This window comes from Paramisgurnus dabryanus, chromosome 14 (assembly GCF_030506205.2).
Source record: "Paramisgurnus dabryanus chromosome 14, PD_genome_1.1, whole genome shotgun sequence".
NCBI lineage: Eukaryota > Metazoa > Chordata > Actinopteri > Cypriniformes > Cobitidae > Paramisgurnus > Paramisgurnus dabryanus.
Window position 1 is genome coordinate 6,038,480 of NC_133350.1, and position 24,388 is coordinate 6,062,867.

At 41.6% G+C, this 24,388-nt stretch overlaps 1 protein-coding gene across 3 annotated transcripts in view; it reads left to right on the forward strand.

The window, feature by feature from the left end:
• Positions 1 to 24,388, forward strand: part of nhsb (Nance-Horan syndrome b (congenital cataracts and dental anomalies)) — a 71,827-nt gene that overhangs the window by 12,715 nt on the left and 34,724 nt on the right. For 2 of the 3 annotated variants that reach the window (XM_065241116.1, XM_065241118.1), the window contains exon 2: positions 3,148 to 3,171. The exons of the other annotated variant lie outside the window; for it this stretch is intronic. In XM_065241116.1, coding sequence (XP_065097188.1) covers positions 3,148 to 3,171 — 24 coding nt within the window. The remainder of the gene's footprint in view (positions 1 to 3,147; positions 3,172 to 24,388) is intronic. 3 annotated transcript variants of the gene reach the window in all.

Genomic DNA, 24,388 nt, shown 5'->3' on the forward strand with positions numbered 1-24,388 from the left:
GCTCTGCAGACATTGAGAGATGTGTCTGCCATTACTTTTAAACAATGCCTACTACTTCTAGTCTTAAACATCTATCACAACCACAAAGGGCTCTTAGATCTACAGAATAGCTGAAGAGTGGCTGACTCCTCTGTGTGTCCTGTAATGTCATGACAGATTTGACCATTCTGACCATTTGAGCTTTGCTTTAATTTGTAGAGGTTACAAAGGAACACAATTAATCCACACTGGTATATTAAGTCAGAAGTCAACTATAACAATGGTCATGGTGTGACAAGGTATTGGGTTGATCAAATACTTTCTTCGAGACTATGAGACATTCAGTCAGTTAGCATGATAGATGACAGGTTTCACATTAACCTGATACAATACAATCGAAGTTACGCACTTCACCTTTGATGTCAGTGAATTGTGTGTAAAGTTACAGGGAATCCATCTGACTACTGTGTCAGAGGAGCATAGGGAGAAATATTTGTTTGGCTGAATCGCTCTGAAAGAGCAAAAGAGAGAGAGCAAGAGAGAGGGACACAGAAAGGAGAAATTTGGCTGATTGAGTCATAACAGAGGGAACAGCCATAATTAAGACAAAGAGACAGAGGGAGATAAAGAGAGAGGACTGCTATGATGACAGTCAACTGTAAACAGAGCTGCTGTATTTAATCTATTCCAAGAATGAATCAATGGGAGTCACTCTGTTAACACGGTTTGTATTGCACTGTACATACAGCGCATATATGTAGTGTATAACGTTTGCTGTGTGATTTTAACTTTTCTCATGAGTTTTTCGAGTTTGTAAGGCTCCATGTTTGGCTGGGATCATAAATAATGATTCAATCTTTCAACTTACATCATTCAGAAGCCATTTTTACCCATTGCCCTTTACAAAACCAGTTCAACTAATACACATTTGTAGGATTTTGTAGGACTCTCTTGAGGTCGTTCCAAGGTCTGGACTTTTGACTAGGCAACTCCAAATGGCACATTTTGTTTTTCTTAGGGCAGTCTTTGGTGGACTTTCTTCAATGATTAAAGGGACATTCCACTTTTTTTGAAAATATGCTAATAATACGTAGTGATATTACGCACTGCCCGAAAATACTCCCCTTGGTTACTTTCAATAGCAGGGGACTATTTTCGGGCACTGCGTAATATTACTATCCTGCTTACGCCGGAATGAGAGTATAGTTCCTAGCCATATCTGCCTAGAAAATCACAACTTTTAATTTTCCATCGGTAGTAGACAATGTAACCTCAGAGAAGTCAAGTTTTAAATAGGAAAAATATCGAAACTCTTTGGTTATTTTTGAACGCAATGCTAATGGGCTAATCAGATTCAATGGATTGTGCTAAGCTATGCTAAAAGTGCGAGCCAGACCCGGAGATCAGCTGAATTGATTCCAAAATGGTAAGAATCAAATATTTAACTCTAGGGGAGCTGGAAAATATTTTCAAAAAAAGTGGAATTGTCCCTTTAAGATCTTTGTCCTGCTGCATCAACCACCATCTACTGAGCCTCAACTGCGGACAGCCACCCTGACATTATCCTGTAGGATATTTTTTTAAACTTGGGAATTCGTTTTCCCCTCAATAATGGCAAGTGGTCCAGGCATTGAGGCAGAAAAGCATGCCCAAATCATGATGTACCCTCCACCATACTTCACTGTTGGGATGATGTTTTGATGTCGGTAATTTGTGCCCTTTTTGCGCCAAAGTATTTTCCTGAACAATTCAACTTTTGTTTCATCAGTCATGGTGACTAGGATTTGCCAAGGTGTTATTTTGCAAGTTCAGGCTCACAGCAATTTTATTCGGGAGAGCTGCGGCCTCCTGCATAGTGTTCTGCCATAGATACCGTGCCTGTTCAAAGACTTATGTATGGTAGACTCATTAACAAAGATGTGTGCCAGTTCCAATAATGTCTTCAAGCCTTTAGCTGTTCCTCGTGGGTTCTTCTTTACTTCATTGAGTATTCTGAGTTGTGCCCTAGGAGTCATCTTGGGTGTGCGCCCACTTCTAGTAAGGGTAGCTACAGTATTAAACTGTCTCCATTTATAGACAATTTGTCTAAGTGTTGACTGATGTATGTCTAAACATTTTGGGATTGTTTTGTATCCCTTTTCAGCCTTATGGAGTGCAACAACTCTTGATCGGGTATCTTTAAAATGACGTGGTTCATTAGAGCTGATGCTTCTTAATGACAGCAATCTTAAAAAGTTTAAGTGTCTTTTTATCAATCAAAGGATCACTAAACCACACCTTAATTTTATTTCTGACACAATTAGCTTTGATTAAAGTAATTAGTCTATGGGTTCACTTACATTTTCTTCCAGCACTGTGAATGTTTAATGGGTGTTTAAAAAAACACATGGAACTAGAATTATTTGTGTGTTGTCAGCTTATGCACATTGTGTTTGTCTATTGTTGTGACCTAGATGAGGATCAGATCACATTTTATGGCAAATCACAGTAGTGAAAAGTTTACATACTTTTTCTTGCCATTGTACATGCATATATACATACAAGTTGAAAATATTTGTTGACAACTTTTTTTAGTTAACTAATATTTTCGAGTTAAATTGGCTCAAAATTTTAGTGTAGCACGAACACTTACTTTTTTAAGTTGAAGCAACAAATCTTTTGTTTTTGTACAAGTGTACATACTTTACCTAAATGTTAATTTGAGCAGTTGCAATACAGCTACAGAGTACTAAAGGTAGACACAACAAATTTATTGTTAATTTAAATTGAATGATTTTTGCTATAATGACTTGTAATTAAATACTACTACTTATATATTCAAAATAAATAATTTGATAACAGCTGTTTAAACTAAAACCTTTCTGTTTATAATGTTTATATTGGGTCTAGGCAAACTTTTGTTTGCTAATTTTATCCCTTAACCAAAAACACATGCGTCTTGGAAAGTGGAATGTAATTGAGGAAAAAACGTCTTATGTTATAGTTCTGAACTTTGGTTTGTTTTATGTGGGACTTTAGGAGCCTGTCCAAAACCATCCAGGAACATTCATGCTGACCTCTGGCATTGCAAAGCAATTGTTTCATACCACACACCTTTTAAACATAAATGCTTTAGCAGTTTCTTTGATTTATAACAGATCCCTTGTGTTTTTTCTTTTCACTGCTCAGGTTTCAGGAGAAAAATCTGTATGGGTAAGTTGTTTGTTACAGAGTAAGTGTTAGTGATAGTATTATTAGACAGCTTTTGTAGTAAAGATACTGTAGTAGAGCGTTTGTCGACCTCCATCTGTGTGCATACAGTAGATGTACGTGTTTGTGTGTGTGATTTTAGTATGTGTGGTCCTTAACAACATATTTCTAATAGATTGTGTTTGCTGAGTATATAACAATGCTCACACTGTCCATATGATGTTACTGAATGTGACATTCTGGGGTCACGACATTAACATCAAATTCGGGCAGATATACTGTAGGGATATCAGCATGAACAGATTAGAAGCAGCTTATAGTAAGTAGAACATATATTAAAAGCAAAGCACAACGTCAGGCTCATTAGCTCAGGAATTAAGTGTTATTACTCCATTAGTGGGGCACAAATGTGACCCTGCCTGTGAAAAAACAGCTAAAATCATTTTTTGTGTGATTTACTGGTTTAATTGGAAAAACTGAAATTAGGAAATCATAGTGAAATTAATGGTTAAAATCAGTTTGCTTTGATGCTCTAATATCGTAATTAAATATCACAGACAGGGTCACAAATTAAACCAATTTTTAGCCAGGAGTTTGAGGAGCACAGTCTAAACAACTCCTCCCACATTTCAGTATGCATTATGTTTCTTTTTTTTTCATTTTTGATTTGTTTGTAATGTGAGCTATAGGTTTTTCATTTTATTCTCCTTAAGGGACGCAAAGATGTTTTGTCCTACCATTTCAGAATGAGTAAGGTACAGCTTGGCTGTAGCAGGATCAACTTACACTTACATAAGTCAGCAGGTCATTATCCCAAAATAAACTTAGGACCCTTACATGGGGGTCTTGTATCACTCTAAATGGGTTTATTTTGTGATAATGAACAGCATGAAACACAATGACAGTGGAAATGACTAAAACTGACATTTTATGGGCATGCACTATTAAATTTGAAAAATTTTATGAAAACAAAGATACACCATTATACATAAAAAGTTCCAGTAGCTCATGTAGAGCATTGCACTAAGAGTGCAAAGGTCATGGGTTTAAATCCCAGAGAACTTTTACACAGTTATGATGTATATAAAATGTAGTGTCTGCCAATTGCATAAATATACATTTATTCCAGCTTAACAGTATTATACAAAACTAAAGGGAGAACCATGTAATAATTCATTGGTTTTCTCCTGGATCAAGTTAGGGTCAAAGTGCTTTGCTCAAGGGGTGCAGTGGTGAAAGTTCACAGATTGCCCCTCACTGGGTTTAAACCTACAAGCCTTTTGTTTACCATTCCAGATCCACTGGTTTTAGGCTTGTCTGGATTTAGCATCTTAGGCGGTCTCCAAAACGACTTGTGGCCTTTTGTCACTGATCAGTGATTAGATTAGCTGTTCGTCTAATAGTGCTTAAAAAAGGGATTTGGTACGAGACAGCTGGCCCTAGATCAGTCTGTTTGAGTTGTTTTTGCCTGGTCTGCTGAGTGGGATGATGTGCCGCGTGTTGACAGCGGTAGTGGCGTGCTGCAGGTCTGCAGGCGAGTGCAGCTGCTTCGGTAGACAATGTAACAATGCATGGAGGAAACAAGCTCTTTCTGCACCTCATTAAGTGAGACTTTAAATGAGAGAGAGAGAAAACAAGCTACTGAAAGATACCTACAATCGATTTCACACAAATCTTTCAAAATAAGAGCACAGAGATACAAAAGTCTCATTTGTCTGATCTGCATCCACTCTATGATCAAGCAATTGAAGGTGACTATTTTTGCACAGTTGAATAATTACAGCCATGCCAAACTACAATTAACATCCCTTGTAATTTCCACCGGGTTCCCCCATCATCACCACCCCCCTTACACTATGTAGTGTGTGTGATTTTGTGTGAAAGTATGTGCATTTGTGTCGCTGTATTCGGGACGTGTCCGTCTGCGTGAGGAGGGGGCTGAATTAGGCGTGAAGTGCAGATCAACCATATGGTTTTAATAGATCAGGGCGAGTGATCCTGAAACTAACTAAGGTCATTTATATTTCTCTATCCGTGGTACCATCTGCTGTTGCCTTTACCCATTAGTTTATCCTGATTCGACAGATTTGAAAGCCCAAGAGGATGAGTAGTGTATATTATCTTATAAAAATGTAGTTTTATCAAGGCTAGATTTCTTAGTAAACGCTTCTGTTCAGACAAAATCAAAATTTTATTAATTGGTGTTTTTGTTTCATTTTACAAAATGTAAACCACATCTTTAAAACAAGATATATTTACTAAAGAAGCTAAATTGTGTAAGATAAATGCGACTTTTAAAATTTATAAAATGTATTGATAATTTTCTTGCTTGTTTTTAGCATAAAGCTGAAAAGCTTTTTGATTTATGTTTAAATTTTGATTGGTTTATGATTAAAACGAGACAAACAACATATTTGACCAAAGTTTAAGATAAACTTTCCCAAAATATGTGTTGTTGCAATATTGTAATAAGAACAAAATTGGCCGTTGTAAAAATAAATAAACAAACAATTCTACTCTATTTGCAAGAGCTAAGTAGTATTTTACTTTGTTTTGACCTAAATGCGGCCGTTTTAATGAATGCCTTTGAAACATGCTCTCCATGCATTATACAGAACTTGTATTTCATGTGTTTTTTAAAGAATGCTTTAAAAAGCAGGGTTATACTAAATTTACAGAGTGTGTTTTTTGACATCTCAGTGGGTGTTTAGCAGCTCTTTACTAGTATAAAATAGCGCCTGGGTTTTAGGGTTTCGTCTGAACACTCAGCCTGTCTGTACCGCTCTTTCATTAGATGTGCTGGTGCTAAGCCAGTTACCAGCATGGGCTTGATCTGAGCCACGCAAATCTCTAGATTAGACGGAGGCGATTGAGCGTTCCGATCAGATTATTCCTCAGGGTGTATGCCATTGGATTTGGCCTTTTTTCAAGCTAATTATCCTTAGCTCATGTGGACAGGCTTTGCATAGGCCTATATTAAGGATCCTTGGAATACTTCCAGAAAGTTCTACAAAGATTTGCAAAACTAATAAAAAGCAGTACAATTACGATAACACTGAACTTTCAAACTTCAGAATGTATAAATAGGATTGGAGCATAGAATGTTTTGTTTGGTAAAATGTCTCACACTTACAAAAAAATGGGGATTTCTTTAATATCTATTGTTTCTTTTAAGACCAAGGGGCTGTATACACGACAATTTTTTAAGCCACAATCGGTAAAGTTGTTATGCGGTTTGGCTGTTTGTTTACACAACAATGGCGTTTTGGGAACTGAAAATGCACAACTTTTGAAGATGAGTTTCAAAGCCATGTTGTCTCCAAAATTCTACGTATGTGTTAATTCTGTTAAGTCTGTTTACTGTAAAAAAAATTCTTGTTGCACTTAACTTTTAAGTTTAATCAACTTGAATTTACAATTAATTTAAACTTTCTTGAATAGTGAGGACTTGCTATAAATAATGTATGTCAAATAAATCCTTGGTGTCCCCAGAGTACGTATGTGAAGTTCTAGCTCAAAATACCATATAGTTAATTTATTACACCATGTTAATATTGCCACTTTGTAGGTGTGAGCAAAAATTTGCCGTTTTTGGGTGTGTCCTTTAAACTGCAAATGAGTTGATCTTTGCACTAAATGGCAGTGCAGTGGTTGGAAAGTGCAGATTAAGGGGCGGCATTATCCCCTTCTGACATCGCAAGGGGAGCCAAATTTCAATTAACTATTTTTTCACATGCTTACACAGAATGGTTTAGTTACTGGGTTGATCTTTTTCATATTTACTACCGTAAGTTGATAGAAGCACTGGGGACCCAATTATAGCACTTAAACATGAAAAAAGTCAGATTTTCATGAAGACATTGTGAAAAAGCAACCTCTTATCAATAAAATTGTCCTTTGGGTCAGTCACATTTCAGTGAATGTGTAAAATGATTTGATTGGAGAAAAGTTTTTTGACTTGTGTTGTCGTCCTGAGCGCATGATAAACTGCAGAGATTGTGCAATCAGGGCAACAAAGATGTTTTGAGCTCCACTGAACCTTGTGATTTTAATTGTGGAGTGCCTTTCTCCAGGGTTTCCATTCATCATTCTGTACTCTACTTGAACAACGTGTGTCTGACACCTGGAATTGCTACCGCAGAGACTGAAAGTGTGCATTTTAATGTGTTTGTTGCCCCGTTCACCGGGGACGGTTTTGTCTGTCCTTTAGTAGCCTTACATATGGCCAATGTTGTTGGGGGCGTCACGGAGGACTGAATGGGGTAGAGGAGGGCTGGTAGAGGGCCTGGGATCTTTACAAATGCTGTCAAAGGTTTGAATAATGGGAAAGCGGTGTGTGTGGGGGGGTCAACAGAGAAAAACTTTAGTTCATGGTTTAAAGAAACAAACAGGAGTACACAAGCGCACATGCACATTCTCAACTTGGCAGCATCTGCGCTGTGGTCCGTCACAGGGTCACCACAATAACAACCGTGGCAAATTAACCAATCAGCTGCAATCAGTCAGCAGAGCCATAATCGTCTGTTTGTGTGCTCTCCTTTTAAGCTTCAAAAGCTGAAAGGTTCGTCCGCCGCATGTTTCTTGCCTCTTGACAGACTTCTGTCCAAGTCTTTATCCCCCAGCTTAGCATACTTAAGTATGAGCAGCAGACTACCAAGGGGACTTATTCATAATTGCAGTGTTAATTGTAAGTTAATCGTGGTAAATAATTATTAAATATTGTTATGATACAAGGTTGGAATTTTTCTGGAGTAAGCTGCATAAACGAGAATAGATTTTATATTCTTTGTTTATTTGCACTCTTGCCATTTTATAAACATATACAATTTACTTAAACGCTATTCTGTTTATTTATAAATGACATTATCTGTAAACATGTAAAACAAATGTACTGACATACATCTTATTCTTCTTAAAATGAAACATAATAAGTTGAATGAAAATTTTTGCCTGAAAAACTAAATGATCATTTCTCTCAGGCTTGTGGTTAAACTTTTTCTTCAAGAACACACAAACCAGTGGCTTTGCATTTTTTTTAAAATATGTTTGACTGGTTTTTGCATGCTGCGCCAATATGTTTTTCTGTGCACGTGTGACTGTGTTTGTAATCTGTGGGGAAACCCAAACTAACAGATGACAGGAGATTCCCCCGTTTCCATAGAAACAAAAAAGCGTGCCCAATATGTGACAGTGAAGCAGTGTTCTGTTACACCCCTAGTAACCTTCTTTTGCCCTTCGCTTACTTCTCTCTCTCTCTTTATTTGACCATGCTGTCACTAGCTTATCATCATTACCACCATGTGGTTTGTGGCTGTGGTACACTGTGGTGATGCAGATTACATCTTGCGATTAAATTACAGCACAACTTCAACTATAAATGTAAAAAAATGAATATTTTTGTCAAATAAACGAATGATCAGATTGTCTTAAATCTGCTCTTTCTGAAGGGATTACAGTCTTTGTGCAATCCGTGCCTGCTTTTTAAAATCTGTGTTTGTATTTCTAACCCCACAAACAGTTCTAGGAAATCAGCAGATTCCTGTGTATATTATCTTTGTACCATCTCATACTGGCATGCGTGAAGCTATTTTTGTTTGCATTATTAAACATGGCATAAAACTTTTTTACAGATCACATATTTTAGTAATATTAAAAAAATGCTCCTTTTTCTTATTTCTGAATCTCTTGCAGTTACCTTCTACAACTACATTCTTTGTCCTACATCTTTCCCCTTTGCAGTTGCATAAAAAAACACATTGTGTTGTGCGGTAAGCAGAAAATGTTTTGATAAACTACCCCAACTGCTCATAAATAACCTCACACTTCCTTTTTGAGGAAATTTATTTGTATGTTGAGAAGGTACTTTTTCATGTGTGAATGCACATGAATAATTCTTATATACATATGTCTGCAAATATTACATTATCTACCTCTTCATTTCTTTTCTACACAATATTGACTAGTTATCTAAGGCCTAGTCCACATGTACACGGGTATTTTATAAACCTTTTTTTGCATAAAAAAATAAACAGCTTTTGTAATTATTAGCTTATTTGTAAGTGTTGATTGATGATTGGGCGGGCCATAGAATAGCCTCCAATTATTAAGGACACACCCTTTTTCTGCACCAATCAGAATGATTCAGTAATTTTGGTTGCCAAATGCGTAGTGATGTTATAAATTCTAGGTCAGAGTTGGTGGCTGGTGTAAGGCTGATGTTCATACGCTTAATCTCATTTCTCTTCTTTATTGATAGAATTATCTTACTTGTGATTATTTATGATAAAATTCTTCCTTGTTTATTTTTTGTCATATCTGTAAAAAAATTTGTGGTGTAATTGATGTAATATTAAATGGGTAAAACTCACAAACCTGCATCAGATATTGCTGTGCGGTTATCAACATGACATGTACTGTATTATAGGGAGCTATGTGCAAACTGTGGTGGGAATTATGGGTTTCTGGACTGAACTGACCATATGCAAGCCTGCTGTCTAAGCTTGGCTGGACAGCAGGTCGGTCTGACAGGCTGATAAGATGGAAATCCTTCCAATATTTTGATTTGAGTGAGGAAAAAATTTGAGCATGTATGAATGGACTTGAGATTGGTTAAGAATACTTTCAAGAATGTAAATTCGTGACACTCTGATGCGATATCAGACTTCATTCACCCCAATGGAAAGCATATTTACACTGTCCGAGTTGTTTCTATCCCCTGCGTAGTGCACTATGTGCCATTCCTCACATAAAAACTAGTAAATGTTGTAACAAGTGTCAATTTCAGGCAGAGGTTCTGCGCAATGTATGGGACAGGATGCTTTAGCATCTAAAGAGCATTTGATTGGACATGAAACTGAATGAGAAGCTGAAGTGTAGGATGATGTCATAAAAATTCTAGACTTTTTAGCGCATGTTAACTGTAATGCTACGTACACATCAAATGCGGGGCATCGCGTTACTCGCTTTAGATTACTCGCGGGATTTAACTTCGTAAGAAGTTTCGTTATGGAAATTTTTCGCTCGAGTTGAATATTTTCAACTTGGGCGAAGACCATAGACTGTAAAAAAGATGGACGACGCAATGTCACCTCCCTCCAATTTAACGAATTGAAGCCAAAAATGTCAGACAATGGTTGCCGCCATGTTACGTAAATATGTTAGTTTGGAGCCAAAGTATGCGCATAAGGAATCGTCCGTGGAGCCAGAGGCGGAGCCGCGGTATTAAATTTTCGCCCAAAAGCTCGCGCGACCAATTCAATCACGCCAATCAATCATAACGACATGCTTTGTTTCTATAGCATCAAATTACTAGCTAAAATGAAACTTATCACAAATTTTTACAATTGATATATCATATATAAATATATCAGCATGATAACAGCATGATAACAACTACTTGAAAGGACCAAAACCATCTTTCGGAAACTTTTATTGGAAGTGTAAATATTTTTTTAGAGCGGAGTCCCGTTTGTTTAAATGGAGAGGGCAGGATTTATGACTTGTAGTGCAGACAGCCACCAGGGGGCGATCAAAGAGCCAGCAGCTTCACTTTACAAGACTTATGAGGCACACCCGGCGAAGACACATTTGAGGCAAATAGCGTGTGTTTTCGCTGCAAACCCGCCATCAATATCGGGTCATTCGCATAGCCCCGCGCGAGGATGCGTCTGATCATGTCTTTGCATTGAATTTATATGTAATCTACTCACGCAAATCGCTGAACTTGCGTTTGGTGGTGTGTATGCCCCATTAGTTTTAAATGCTTATATCTTCTATATGCAAATTTTGTCAGCGTTTTGGGCCATACCCGTTTATATATATCCTTAAACTAGGGATGCTAAACAATTAATCGCGATTAATCGTTAGCAGAATAAAAGTTTTTGTTTACATCATATATGTGTGTGAACTGTGTATAATAAATTTGTATAAATAAATGTACACACATGCATGTATATGTTTTAGAAATGTTTACATGTGTATATACATTTGTATATTTATGTATGATTTATATTATCTATAAATATAAATACTTAATATATAAAAAAATTTCTTAAAATTATACATGAATGTGTTCATATTTATATATATACATATTTATTATACACAGTTTACACACATATGTGATGTAAACAAAAACTTTTATTCTGCTAACGATTAATCGCGATTAATTGTTTAGCATCCCTACCTTAAACCTAGCATATTTTTACAAAAAGGAAAAAAGTTTCATTTTAATTTCAAAGGGCCTTTAAAACCTTATTGCCAGTGTAAAAGAGTTACAAATTATATGTATACATACGCATATATTTGTATATGTAAGGTAGTGATGACTGTGACAGGAGTTTGAATTCCATTTACCCACTCGGTTACAGGGGTGTGGTTATTTAGTTGAAATGCATGGTCACAAATTGCACATTCAGTTAGGAGAAAAACATTATTTTTGCATTTTGTCCTTTTTATCACATTATTATCATACATATACAGACATTTATTTTATGAAAAGTCAGATAAATTTAATGTAACGATTTAGTTTCCTCCACGAGGTCTTTGTTCTGAATGTTTGTGTGTGTGTGTTATAAATAATTAAGGTTGAGTGCATTGAAAGAGTGGAGAGGATGATATATAGGTCACTGTGTGATGACTGCTTAGGGAGGTACACACACAATATCACACATTTACACACACAGGCGCATAAACCATTCTCCACGGAGTGTTTGAATTGGCGAGTAGCCTGACACGATATGTGTTACTGTACCTGTGCCTACACAGCTCTGTTACAAAGAAAACCTTTCCCTAAGGGCCAACGTGGAGACAAACCTCATACACGATGTTTGTAATAGTCAAATTTAGTTTTTCACCCATTTTTGTGAATTGAAAGAAAGTGAAGCATACATAAATCATACATACTTTCATTGTTTCCTATGAAATGCATTCGTGGGGTATAAAGTGAGTCACATGTGATATTTGCGACTGGTTTCTTGACACATTTCGCTGTGATTTTTGTGTGATGTCGGTGACGTGGCAGCCGAGATTGGTTTAAGTAATTCATCCTCCATTTCCAAGCATGCTGCCATTCTGAAACTTCTGAGTTATATGTGGGCAATGTGTAGTAGGGCGTGTACATGTGCCTTTCTTGTGGGTGACCTACATTTGCCAGGCTCTGGCTTTTAACACAAAACTGCCTCAATCACATCATCACCCAGAGAATGTTGCGCTGCTGTACTATTGGTTGTTTCCTCAAGCTCATTGTAGGGTACCATCAGGGCTCGGTAAAAAATGAAGGGAGGGATGGAAGATAGGAAAATCTTATTGAATTTAGCTGCTCGGGTCCAAGTTTATTTCTGTTCACATTTGCTAGAATAAGAAGTCAATCCATTTGGAGCTAAGCTTTTATCTCAAGGATGACCAAACAGTTTTCAGGAAAAATGAAAGGATATAGAATAATAGAAGATATTAAAGCATTATATATATTCAGAAGAGTTTACTGTGCATGGTAGCTTATGTACTAATCTTTAAGCTGTTACCATAGTAACACAGTAATGCAGGTGGGAATGAATGGTTGTCTGCTTGGCAACCTTACTGATGAGCCCAGCACTGTCTTTGCAAATAGTGCTGATCTGAGGTCAGAATACATGTAGTCTCAGACGGCACACCCACAATACATTCGCTTACCATCTGACACATATTGCATGCAAAACTAATGCAAGACTCGATCTAGTAAATGCGAATCGTTTTAACTAACTTTACATAAGGTTTGCAATTAAATGCATATAGAATCTGCACTATACTGAACGTCTTGATATTTTTACAAATGTGCTGGTTGATATGTTATTGTTTTTTGTGTTTGTGTGTACGGGTTACATAACATATGCCATATCTCATCAAGCTTATATGGCTTAAATAACAGTTAGAAACCTATTTGCAAGCATAGGTTTGTGAATATTATAAATCAAAATCATGCTTATGTAAGCCAGCTACTAGTTCACTCCGCCCTATTTTCTCTAGTAAGATGCTTCACTGTGTATGTTTAATCAAACGTGCTTCTGACCTCATAAGACACTCGTGCGCACGCACGCTCACACACACTGCGGCAGGCATGCGCAACGTGTGTGTGCTTCCAGATGAAGCGGGATGAACTGCTGCATCTCCAATACACACACACACACAAACGACAGGGTGCATCGCTCCCAGCATATGTGCTGGTTTCCATGGAGACAGAGAGTTAAAAATAACATGGGCGACGGCTTTATTGTACCATTCACCAACACGTCTGACACAAAATGTCACACGCGCATATACGCACACGGAGATCCCCCTACCCTTGATGATGAGACAGGGCTGACGTTTCCGATGGACAATAATAGGGATAAATGGAGAACGCCGGACTCTTACACTCTCATTCACTTTGCTTGCCCCATGGGCTCTGCAGTGGCGGCACCCCACCCTGCTGCAGTGGCATCCTTACACACACACGTGTGCATGATAAGCTCCCTTTCCCTCACATTAACCCAGTTCCGAGCACAAGCAGCAGGCTGGCACATAATGTTACTAAATCGTATGCACACATCACTTTTTTTTTAAAGTAAAACATTAAGTATATGGCAAACAGGGACAGTGGCCCATGAGCAGTTTAAGAGGGAGCATTCACCCATATTGAATTCTTTAAGCAAGCATTATTTTGAAAAATAAGGTTTGCTGTGGACAGAAATGAATGAGTTTTAGTATGACTGGGATGGACTTTTGGATGACTTGAAGTCATTTTTTGTGATTTACTACATAAAATCGTTCTGTATAATGTAAAGAATATTTTGTGAAAATATATCCTTGATATCTTTAATATTGGATTTCACAGGGTGATTTTCTTTAGAGCAAGCCTGCATTTTTTTTAGAACATGTCTTTATTGAGATTTTAATTCAATTCAATTTTATTAATATAGCGCTTTTCACAATTGGTAATTGTACTAAATATTTGAAACCGGAAAACACCATAATAACCCCTTACCCCAGGCAGGATTTAAAAATAAAATAAATAATAAATAAAATACAAATCAATAAACCACATCATACATTCTATAGTTTCACACATCCAAAGCTTCTTCAATATCTCAATTTTTAATAAAATCTAGGAACATCCTCCAGATATCAAAAAATTCAGTGGCAAGCACGTATTTTTTACTTAAATTTTGCCTGTTATAGATTTCAAAAATTCACAAATTTCAGCAACATTTTCATGAAAATTATGGGCGTTTCACACAGTATGCGGCAAGCGGCGAAATTGCCGCACGGCTATAGCTTTTCTCGTGTAGTGGAAGCGTTTTGCATTTAGTGCAAATTATGTTTATCTTCAACGGCACCTGTCGTGAAAAGCTGTGTCCGTGGAAGAGGAAGGTTTTGGGGTGCTCCGCTCCGCTTCACCTCTGTATCTGCCCCCGTTTTAACGCTTTGCGCACATCTGTTAAAAATGACCTAGACACTCGTGGGTGCTGCGTACCATGTGAAATGCCCATTGATGGTACACTGTTAATTCTTTCCCCGCCATTGAGGAGTAAAATCTTCAATTAAGAGAAAACTCTTCCGTGCCAATGACGAGTTTTTCCGGCAATCTGTGTTTCCACCAGGTGGCGCTCTTACCCAACTCATAAAACCAAGAAGTATTTCCTTAAAGCCAACAGTTCAAACTCTTTGTATGTTTTGAGGATTGCTCTAAATCTGTTCCCTTTCAATACGGTTCACTTCGCATTGCGTCAGTTTGCTGACGCTATGGGGGAAACTCCTGTTTACTCCGTGATTGAAGCCTATTGGTTAACGTCTGTAGAAAATACAGACCAATGACGTTTGAGCCCGCGCGGGGGTGTGGCACACGTCCCTATATAAGCCGGTGAAATACGTCAAGAGCTCATTACTTTTCTCCTTCAGCGCGAACCTTCTCGCTGCTCCGAAGAAGAAGCCCTTACTCGCCGTCGATCCAAGCACTGCAGCGGACTACAACACACCAGCGTGTTCCCCTGCCGCTTTCCGGTGAGACTAAAAAGAGTTATCTAAAAGAGCAGAAGCGCGTTGAGATAATGTCGCTTCGGCATTGCGGCTCCTGCCGAGCCCCTTTGCCTGTGGAGGATTTCCACAAGGAGTGCGTCATCTGTCTGGGTCCTGCCCACGCCGAGGCCGTACTCGCTGAGGCGGGCTGCGCCCACTGCGAGCTCCTTCCTATCGCGGTGCTGCGCTCCCGCCTCGAGATCTTTAAACGGAAGGCTTCCCGTGCTCTCCCGCCTAAACAGCAGCGGAGCCGTGAAGCTGGAAGACGCCCTGAGACCGAGTCCACGCCGGCTCATCCCCCGCGTGCTCTGTCTCCCCGCCGTCACCCTGTCACCTTCGCCCATGAGGACCTACGCCCCCTGCCGAGTGCTAGCGGCATGGTTTCCTTTGGGTCCGGTGACAACTTGGAAGTGATGTCATCCTCTGAGGAGTTAGAGGATTGGGCGGCTTCGGATGACGACGCCCACGCAGCCGCCGCTGATGAACCTACCGAGTCGCGTCCTCACGACTCTGAGCTCATCCGCATCTTGACGCAAGCTACGGCGGAGCTCAACATTAAGTGGTCGCCGCCGTCAGAGCCTCAACTCAGCCGGTTGGACGAATGGTTTCTGCAGCCCGGGCGCCGTCAATCGTCCCGCCAACGGCAGGCGCCGTTTTTCCCTGAGGTTCACCAGGAGCTCACCAAATCTTGGCGTGCTCCCCACTCCACCCGAGCTCAGAGCGCCGTCTCCCACGTCCTCTCCGTAGTGGACGGCGCCGACGAACACGGCTACTCCAAGATGCCGCCGCTCGAGGAAACTGTCGCCGCCCATCTCTGCCCGTCTTCAGCCGGCGGATGGAGGGCGAAGTTGAACCACCCATCAAAGCCCTGTCGCCTGACATCGACCCTGGCGTCGAAATCCTACGCCGCCGACGGCCACGCTGCATCCGCTCTCCATACGATGGCGGTGCTGCAGGTATACCAGGCAAAACTCCTCCGTGACATGGACGAGGCAGGTCCGGACCCGTCGACCTTTCAGAACCTGCGCAGCGCGACTGATCTGGCCCTTCGCGCCACTAAAGTCGCCACTCAGGCTGTAGGAAGAGCCATGGCCAGCCTGGTTGTTCTGGAGAGACATCTGTGGCTGAACTTGACGGAGATAAAGGACACGGATCGGGTTGCCCTTCTTGACTCGCCCGTGTCACCGTCGGGGCTCTTCGGCTCCGCTGTGGAGGGGTTCACCCAGCGCTTCACTGAGGCACAGAAATCGTCGCAGGCTATGCGGCATTTTCTACCAAAACGATCTGCCTCAGCGTCTGAGACCGGCCGCCCAAAACCGCCGCCAGCTCAACGCCCTAAGCCAGCACCAGCTCAGCCCCAGCAGAGAGCTGAACCGGAGGTCAAGCGCCAGCGTCCTGCACGACCGGCTGGCCCGCCTCGACGCCGCGGTCCCCGTCCTCGGATTACGCTGGACCCGACGCCGGCGCCGCCTCCCTGAAGAGAGTCTGAGGAGGAAAAGAGGCTTTGGTCCCGCTTCGGCCGGCCCGCCCTCGAAAGTTCTGCGTGTTTCAGTCCCCTCGGGCGCTGGACACACCCTCGCTGTAACAGCGAAACAAAAATTTTTACCTTTTCACAAAAAGAGCAAATTTCCTCCTCTGTACACACAAACACACACACACGGCTTAACGTCCATAAGCATATCGACGCTCGCCGTCAAATTTCACGTTTGGCAATCCACCCCCGGTATGCCGGGCTGGATTCTAAACGTAATCCAACACGGTTATTCACTTCAATTCGCCCGGAGACCACCCCGGTTTCGCGGCGTTCTCTACACCACTGTCCCAGACGATCGTGTACAGATCCTCAGGGAAGAGGTGCGTTCTTTATTACTAAAAGACGCGATAGAGACGGTCCCGGCGGATCAAAGCGAATCAGGCTTTTACAGTCGTTATTTTCTCGTTCCAAAGAAAGACGGCGGCCTCAGACCGATATTGGATCTACGCGTTTTGAATCGCGCTCTTGCCAAACGGCCGTTCAAAATGCTTACAGCCAGACGAATCATGGCGTTAATTCGACCGGGCGATTGGTTCATATCAGTGGATCTGAAAGACGCTTACTTTCACATTCCGATAGCGCCACGTCACAGGCCGTTCCTAAGATTCGCGTTCGACGGGACAGCATACCAGTACAAAGTCCTGCCCTTCGGATTATCTCTGGCACCACGCACATTTACCAAATGTGCGGATGCGGCTCTCGCCCCTCTCAGACAGAGCGGCATCCGCATATTGAATTACCTCGACGATTGGCTTATTCTAGCACAGTCAGAGAGGGAAATTACTGCGCACAAGACCGTTGTACTCCAGCATTTGGAGAATTTGGGGTTCAAAATCAACCTCCAGAAGAGTTTGCTCACCCCCACGCAGCGAATCGCGTTCTTAGGCACGACGCTCGACTCATTAAAGATGCGGGCATGGCTTACACAGGAACGCGCGCTCACGGTCAGACGCGAGGCGGCATCGTTCAAAGCGGGTTCACATCTCCCTCTCAAACGATTCCAAAAAATGCTGGGTCTGATGGCAGCAGCATCCCCACTAATACCGTTGGGAATGCTGTTCATGAGGCCGCTTCAGTTTTGGTTGAAAGCGAAAGTTCCGCCCCGTGCTTGGTTGTCGGGCCGCTTATTAATCAAAATCACGTACAGCTGCGTGAAAGCGCTTTCGATATGGACATCCCCTCACCTTTTCCTCTCGGGCACGGAGCTCGGCTCCGTGAGCAGGAGGAAAGTGGTGACTACGGATGCGTCTGCGACGGGTTGGGGCGCTCACTGCGACGGCGAGCTCGCCTTCGGTGCGTGGAACAACCAGTTGTCTCAGCTACATATCAACCACCTCGAGATGTGGGCGGTTATCTTGGCGCTACGACACTTTCGACCGAAACTCCAACATCAACACGTTCTAGTGCGGTCGGACAGTATGACGGTGGTTTCGTTCATAAACCACCAAGGAGGGCTGAGATCTTGCTCCCTATCCAGGCTGGCGAAACGGCTTTTCTTATGGGCTCACGCGAACGTACGTTCGTTAAAGGCGACTCACGTACCGGGTGTAGCCAATACGGGTGCAGACATTCTCTCGCGCAACGGTCCGCCGCCGGGAGAATGGAGACTGCATCCTCAGACGGTCGAGAGAATATGGACCGTCTTCGGCCGGGCGGAGATCGATCTGTTTGCATCAGACGAGAACGCGCATTGCCCGATCTTCTTCTCGAGACATCACGATGCCCTGTCGCAAGCATGGCCGGCGTGTCTTCTGTATGCTTTTCCTCCGGTGGCTCTGTTACCACAGGTCCTTCAGAGGATAAGAGAGACGAAATGCGCGATAATTCTGGTCGCCCCGTTTTGGCACAATCAACCGTGGCTCCCCGACCTATGGCAGCTGAAAACATCAGCACCATGGCCAGTACCGCTGAGGAAAGACCTCCTATCTCAGGCGAGAGGGACGATATGGCATCCACAGCCGGAGCTATGGAATCTACACGTTTGGTCTCTGAACGGCAACCATCACGCCTTTCAGGACGAGTGTTAAATACTCTAACTGAAGCTAGGGCCCCATCTACCAGGCGCCTTTACGCTCAAAAGTGGTCTATTTTTTCTGACTGGTGCACGACGAAAGACTTAAACCCAAACACCTGTGAAGTGGAGCATATTCTCTCCTTTCTGCAGGAAATGCTGGACAGCGGTCGCGCGCCCTCGACGCTTAAAGTGTATGTGGCGGCGATAACGGCGAATCACGCCCTTATCGCCGGTCGCACCGTGGGAAAACATGATCTCATCATTAAATTCCTCAGAGGCGCTCGCAGACTAAACCCACCGCGACCTAACACGGTCCCGTCTTGGGATCTGTCCACGGTCCTGAAAGCGCTGCGCGGTCCCCCTTTCGAGCCCCTCGAACAGGCTGACCTGCGCGCTCTCTCGTTTAAAACCGCTCTCCTCCTGGCGTTGGCATCGGTTAAACGAGTGGGCGATTTACACGCGTTTTCAATTGACCCGTCGTGTCTGGAATTCGGTCCTAACGATAGCAAAGTGATCCTTAGACCGAGAGCGGGATACATTCCTAAAGTTTTGACCACGCCATTTAGAGTTCAGGTGGTTTCACTTCTCGCCCTTCCGACGGCGGACGGCGAACAAACCCCGAACACGCTCTGCCCCGTCAGAGCGTTAAGAATATACACGGACCGTTCTGCCTCATACCGCAAGTCAGATCAGCTGTTCGTAAGCTTCGCGCAACATTCCTTAGGTATGCCGCTCACTAAACAGAGGCTATCTAAATGGATCGTCGAAGCCATTGCTTTGGCTTACGCCTCCCTGAATGAACATTGTCCAGTTGGTTTAAAAGCTCACTCCACGAGGGGTATGGCTTCATCTTGGGCTTGGTCTACGGGGATTTCTATCGTTGACATTTGTAACGCGGCCGGCTGGTCCTCGCCGTCTACGTTTGTCAGATTTTATAGCCTGGATGTCCCTGCCTTACAAGCACAGGTCTTATCGGCTTAATGATTCACGCGACTGCGTTTCTGTATGCCTTCACGGTGCGTTGTTAGCTCACCGTCATGGCTACCTATTAATAATTCATGCACAGCTCGCGGCGCGCTCAGAGAACCCGCCGTCTTGTGCTCTATTGTATATGCATCATGGTGCGTTTAGAAACTTCACTGTATGCGTATTACTGTCTCATATATGGTGCTTACACTTGCGCTCGCTAGAGCTATGTATATGCTGGGTTAGGGCCACATGCAGTGTCTCTCCGGTAAGGGCACCTCAGTCCGTTGTGTATGCACGGCGGGATGGGATTACGTTCCCCCATAGCGTCAGCAAACTGACGCAATGCGAAGTGAACCGTATTGAAAGGGAACGCTTAGGTTACTCACGTAACCCCGGTTCCCTGAAATAACGGGAACGAAGCATTGCGTCGCTGGCCGTGCTACAAACGTCTACGCAGCGAGTGTTATTCGGCTGCGCGCTTCAGTCGAATAATAATGAGCTCTTGACGTATTTCACCGGCTTATATAGGGACGTGTGCCACACCCCCGCGCGGGCTCAAACGTCATTGGTCTGTATTTTCTACAGACGTTAACCAATAGGCTTCAATCACGGAGTAAACAGGAGTTTCCCCCATAGCGTCAGCAAACTGACGCAATGCTTCGTTCCCGTTATTTCAGGGAACCGGGGTTACGTGAGTAACCTAAGCGATCTCTTTCAAAGTCATTCACAAAAATGCAATTATCTCAGTTTTTTGGGATGTACACAATTATCAAAATGTGGTATATTTGGAGAAACTTACCAATAATAAGGTGATAAAAGGAGAAAAAATAAAAGTAGGATGAAACTTTTTTTTAAGCAGAGGGTCTGTTCTTTCATTTGATATTTAGTATGTTTATATATTTAAGGAAGAGCATTTTTTGTAGGCATTAAACTTTTGTGAAAATCCTAAAAAATGCTGGTGCTGGCTGGCAACTTTTTTTTAACGCAAGCAGGGAAAGAGTTAACACAGATGGAAAACAGTTGCTATATTAGGATAATAGCAGCAATACTTCATCAAATGATTAAGAAAGGTGTTTTACTCAAGGATGTTTTCAGAAACGCCCGGCAGACGAGCACGCATTCGGCATTTTGAAGAACTAATTCAGGTGCCTGCAGTGATGCTGAACTTTCTAGTAGAGATCATAGTAGTCTGTGCATCCTCCATAACTCAAACAAGCTGGGGAAGTACCCAATGCAAATTGCTTTGCTTCACGCCATTTTTTTTTGTCATGTTTTACACTGTTACAAGATTTGAATAACTCCTTTAGTTGAATCAGGTGCTGAAAAAAACAGTACATGCAAAAAAGTCATATGGGCAAAAGTCGAGAAAGCGACTAAGTATTGTTACTTGCACACAATGGGCCCTTTCTTGCACCCAGCGCAATTGACTTTGTCAGTGACGCATGTATCATTCGTATTTTGCACCGGCGCACAGCGGGCTTTTCCCTCCACAGACGCACGTCGGCAAACTAGGGAATGAACTTGCGCTCCCTGGGCGGTTCAGCGCAAAAAAAGAGGCGTGTTCTGGCACAAACCATCCCTGATGCTATTTTGCAGTTTCAAAAAACAATTGCGCCACTGACCAGAAAAAAAAGTTTAAAGTCAGTTGCGCTTTGTTCATTATGCTATTTTAGGGGCGCATGCTTGACCATAATGTATAGCGTGCACAACATGCACACAATTTGCTTATCTAATCTACACAGATGCAACAGTTATTTTTGCAAATCATAAATTGTTACACTTAAAAATATTAATACACGAGATAAGGGGAATCATAGTGGTGAGCATTGTGGTGATAGTTTTTATTTATTGTGTGGCTGCGTTAAAAAATTAATAAACGAATAAAATATTTTCATAAGTTTGTTGTGTGGCTGTATTACGTTTATTTTATGTAAATAATAATTAAAATGTTTTCATAAGAAACCTTAATGTATATGAACTTGATTTGTAAGTGTACTTAGGGGTTGGACCTTGCTTGCGTTTCTTGGGTCCGATTTCAAAGCCCCCAAACCCTTTCAGCGGTGAGGGTGGACGCAGTGATGTCCTCTGCTGGCGTCTGTGTAGAGGCAGATCCACCTCCCGTTACACGGCGTGCCCGATTTATGCTGGCAAGCTTGGGATTCCCCCGTCTCCTGACATCATTGTATCGCTTGGCGCAACGATGGGGATGCCAGCTAATGAGACAATTGTGGCTATTTCCTCTCACGCCTGTTTAACCTACGCTGATTTGGGCGGGTTTCTCCCATCCCCATACAAAACAACTTCTCTGTCTTGCCTGCTCTTACAAGAACGTGGGTCTCCTCGGCTGTAAACCGCTCCTGGCGTACGCCTGGTAAATCCGTCATAATAATAGCAACCCGCCATGGAACTTGCGCCCTTGCGTTTAAAGGGAATGTTGGATAGCGTTCTGATTGGTTTATTTGACGTTACGCTCAAACCACACCTATGAATAATGAACCTACTTCAGACCAACCCCTTATTGATTTGCGCCCGGCGCAAGAGTTATTTCTCACGCCGGGAAAATAGCAACAGCGTTGCGCTTCGCACTTGCGTTTCAGGTCGTTAAAATAGGGCTCTTTGTCTTTTTTGTATTTTAAGGGTATAGAAAGTACACCCCTTTCATTCATCTTTACATTCATGCATGACATAACAAAAATATCAGGAGTTGCATATACGCCTTGCTAAGCATGTTTGAAGGCATTATCAGGGCAGTGATGCTTTCAGAGCAAACAGAACCCAATGCAAATCTTTTTCTTGAAATGGCCCACACAAATAAAGATGAGCACAAGTTAAAACATGATATCCTTTGTGAATCTCATGGCTTTTGACCTTATTGGGGTCCCACACCGAACATTAATTTTAAAACGCACAGGTGTGTTTATGCGTGTAGCATTGATGCAATCTTATGTGGCCAACTGAAATAGAGGTGCTTTCAACAAAGACTCTTGTAGGATGCCATTTATATTTTCCTTCCTGTTCTCTGTTATTCTGTGGTTACTGCAGACCACATGTATGTATGAATTACATCATGTTGTATATGTATTCTGGACCGCGTTTTAAAGAGTGTCGCGTGTACACACGCAATGGATAATAGTCTTTTGTGACTTGTGTGTGTTTCTGGATGTGTGCACTATGAAGGGTTTTTTGCCAGCTGGCTGTTTACTTTATAAGGAACGGCATATATAATGCATGTTTTGCATAAAATGTTAAGAACAATATTTGTACCGTCTCCGATGTATGTTTTAAATCCAAGATATGCAAACTGCCCAGTGAAGAAAAACAATTAGTAAGCATATCAGTCTTACAAGCTTAACAAAAGGTCAAAATTATTTTGAGATGCATGACAAACTCAAGAGTTATCAGTTTATGGGTTTATACTTAAAGGGTATCCTAACTGTGAAAACGTGCAGGCCTTTAATACCTTATAAATGTATTTTACTAAAATATGCGGTTAGAAACATTATTAAAAAATTCTAACATTTTAATAGTTTTACATTTTAACCTGTAACATGGTTAATGTTCTTAGGGTCACGTTGGGAGCATTAGAAAAATGAGTCACAACAACAAAGGCGAACTACAAGTACAGAATTTTTTTTACATTTATCACATCTATGACATCTACACTGTTTTAATTTCACTTTTAGAGTGGCAAGAAAAAGTATGTGAACTTTTTGAAATGTCATAGTTTTCTGAATAAATTTGTCTTTAAAATGTGATCTGATCTTCATCTAAGTCAAGGGTACAAACATAATGTGTCTAAGGCCTAGTCCACACAGACATGGGTATTTTTATAACCAGAGGTTTTCCTCCTGCTTTTTAAAAAAAATCCTGTCCACGCATGCTCGGTTTAAAAGAAATCTCGGCCTACATGAAAACGCAAAAACACGCTATCACCCGCTGTCAAGAGCATGCCACACCAGCAGACGGTGATATACCCCTAATCGTAAAGCCACATTGGCCAATCAGAAGCCTTGATCAGAAGCAAAAACCCCGGTTTTACTGTCTACATGACAACACTGCAACCGGTGTTTCTGAAAATCCTCACCCTGGCAGGGTTTTCAAAAATGTTCAGTTTCAGTGACCTACAATAATACTGCGTTTCCGTGTGGATGGCCGAACCGCGTAAAAAAAAGTCATGTTTATAAAAATACCCGTGTCGGTGTGGACAAGGCCTAAAAATAAAAATTCTGATCTTTCATGTCTTTATTGAGAACAACCAAAAATAAACTCATAGTGCTTGTGGAAAAAGTATGTGAACCCTTGAGTTAATGACCTCAAAAAGCTAATTTGAGTCAGTTTTTAGCACACCTGGAATCTCAGTAAGATAATACGTTTGGAGGTGTGGACTACAGCTACTTTGACTGATAAAAAAACCCTCAAACTTTTGGAGTTTGCTCTGCACAAGAAGAACACGCTTATGTGAGCCATGCCTCACCAAAAAGAGCTTTCAGAGGAGCTACAATAAAGAATTGTTGCCTTACATAAAGGGTTACAAAGTTATTTCAAAGGCTTTAGAAATTTTACATTTATGCAAACAATCTACAAATGGAGACGTTTTGGGACTGTTTCTACTCTACCAAGAAGTGGGCGCCCAGTCAAAATGACACCAAGAGCACAATGAAGACTCATGAATG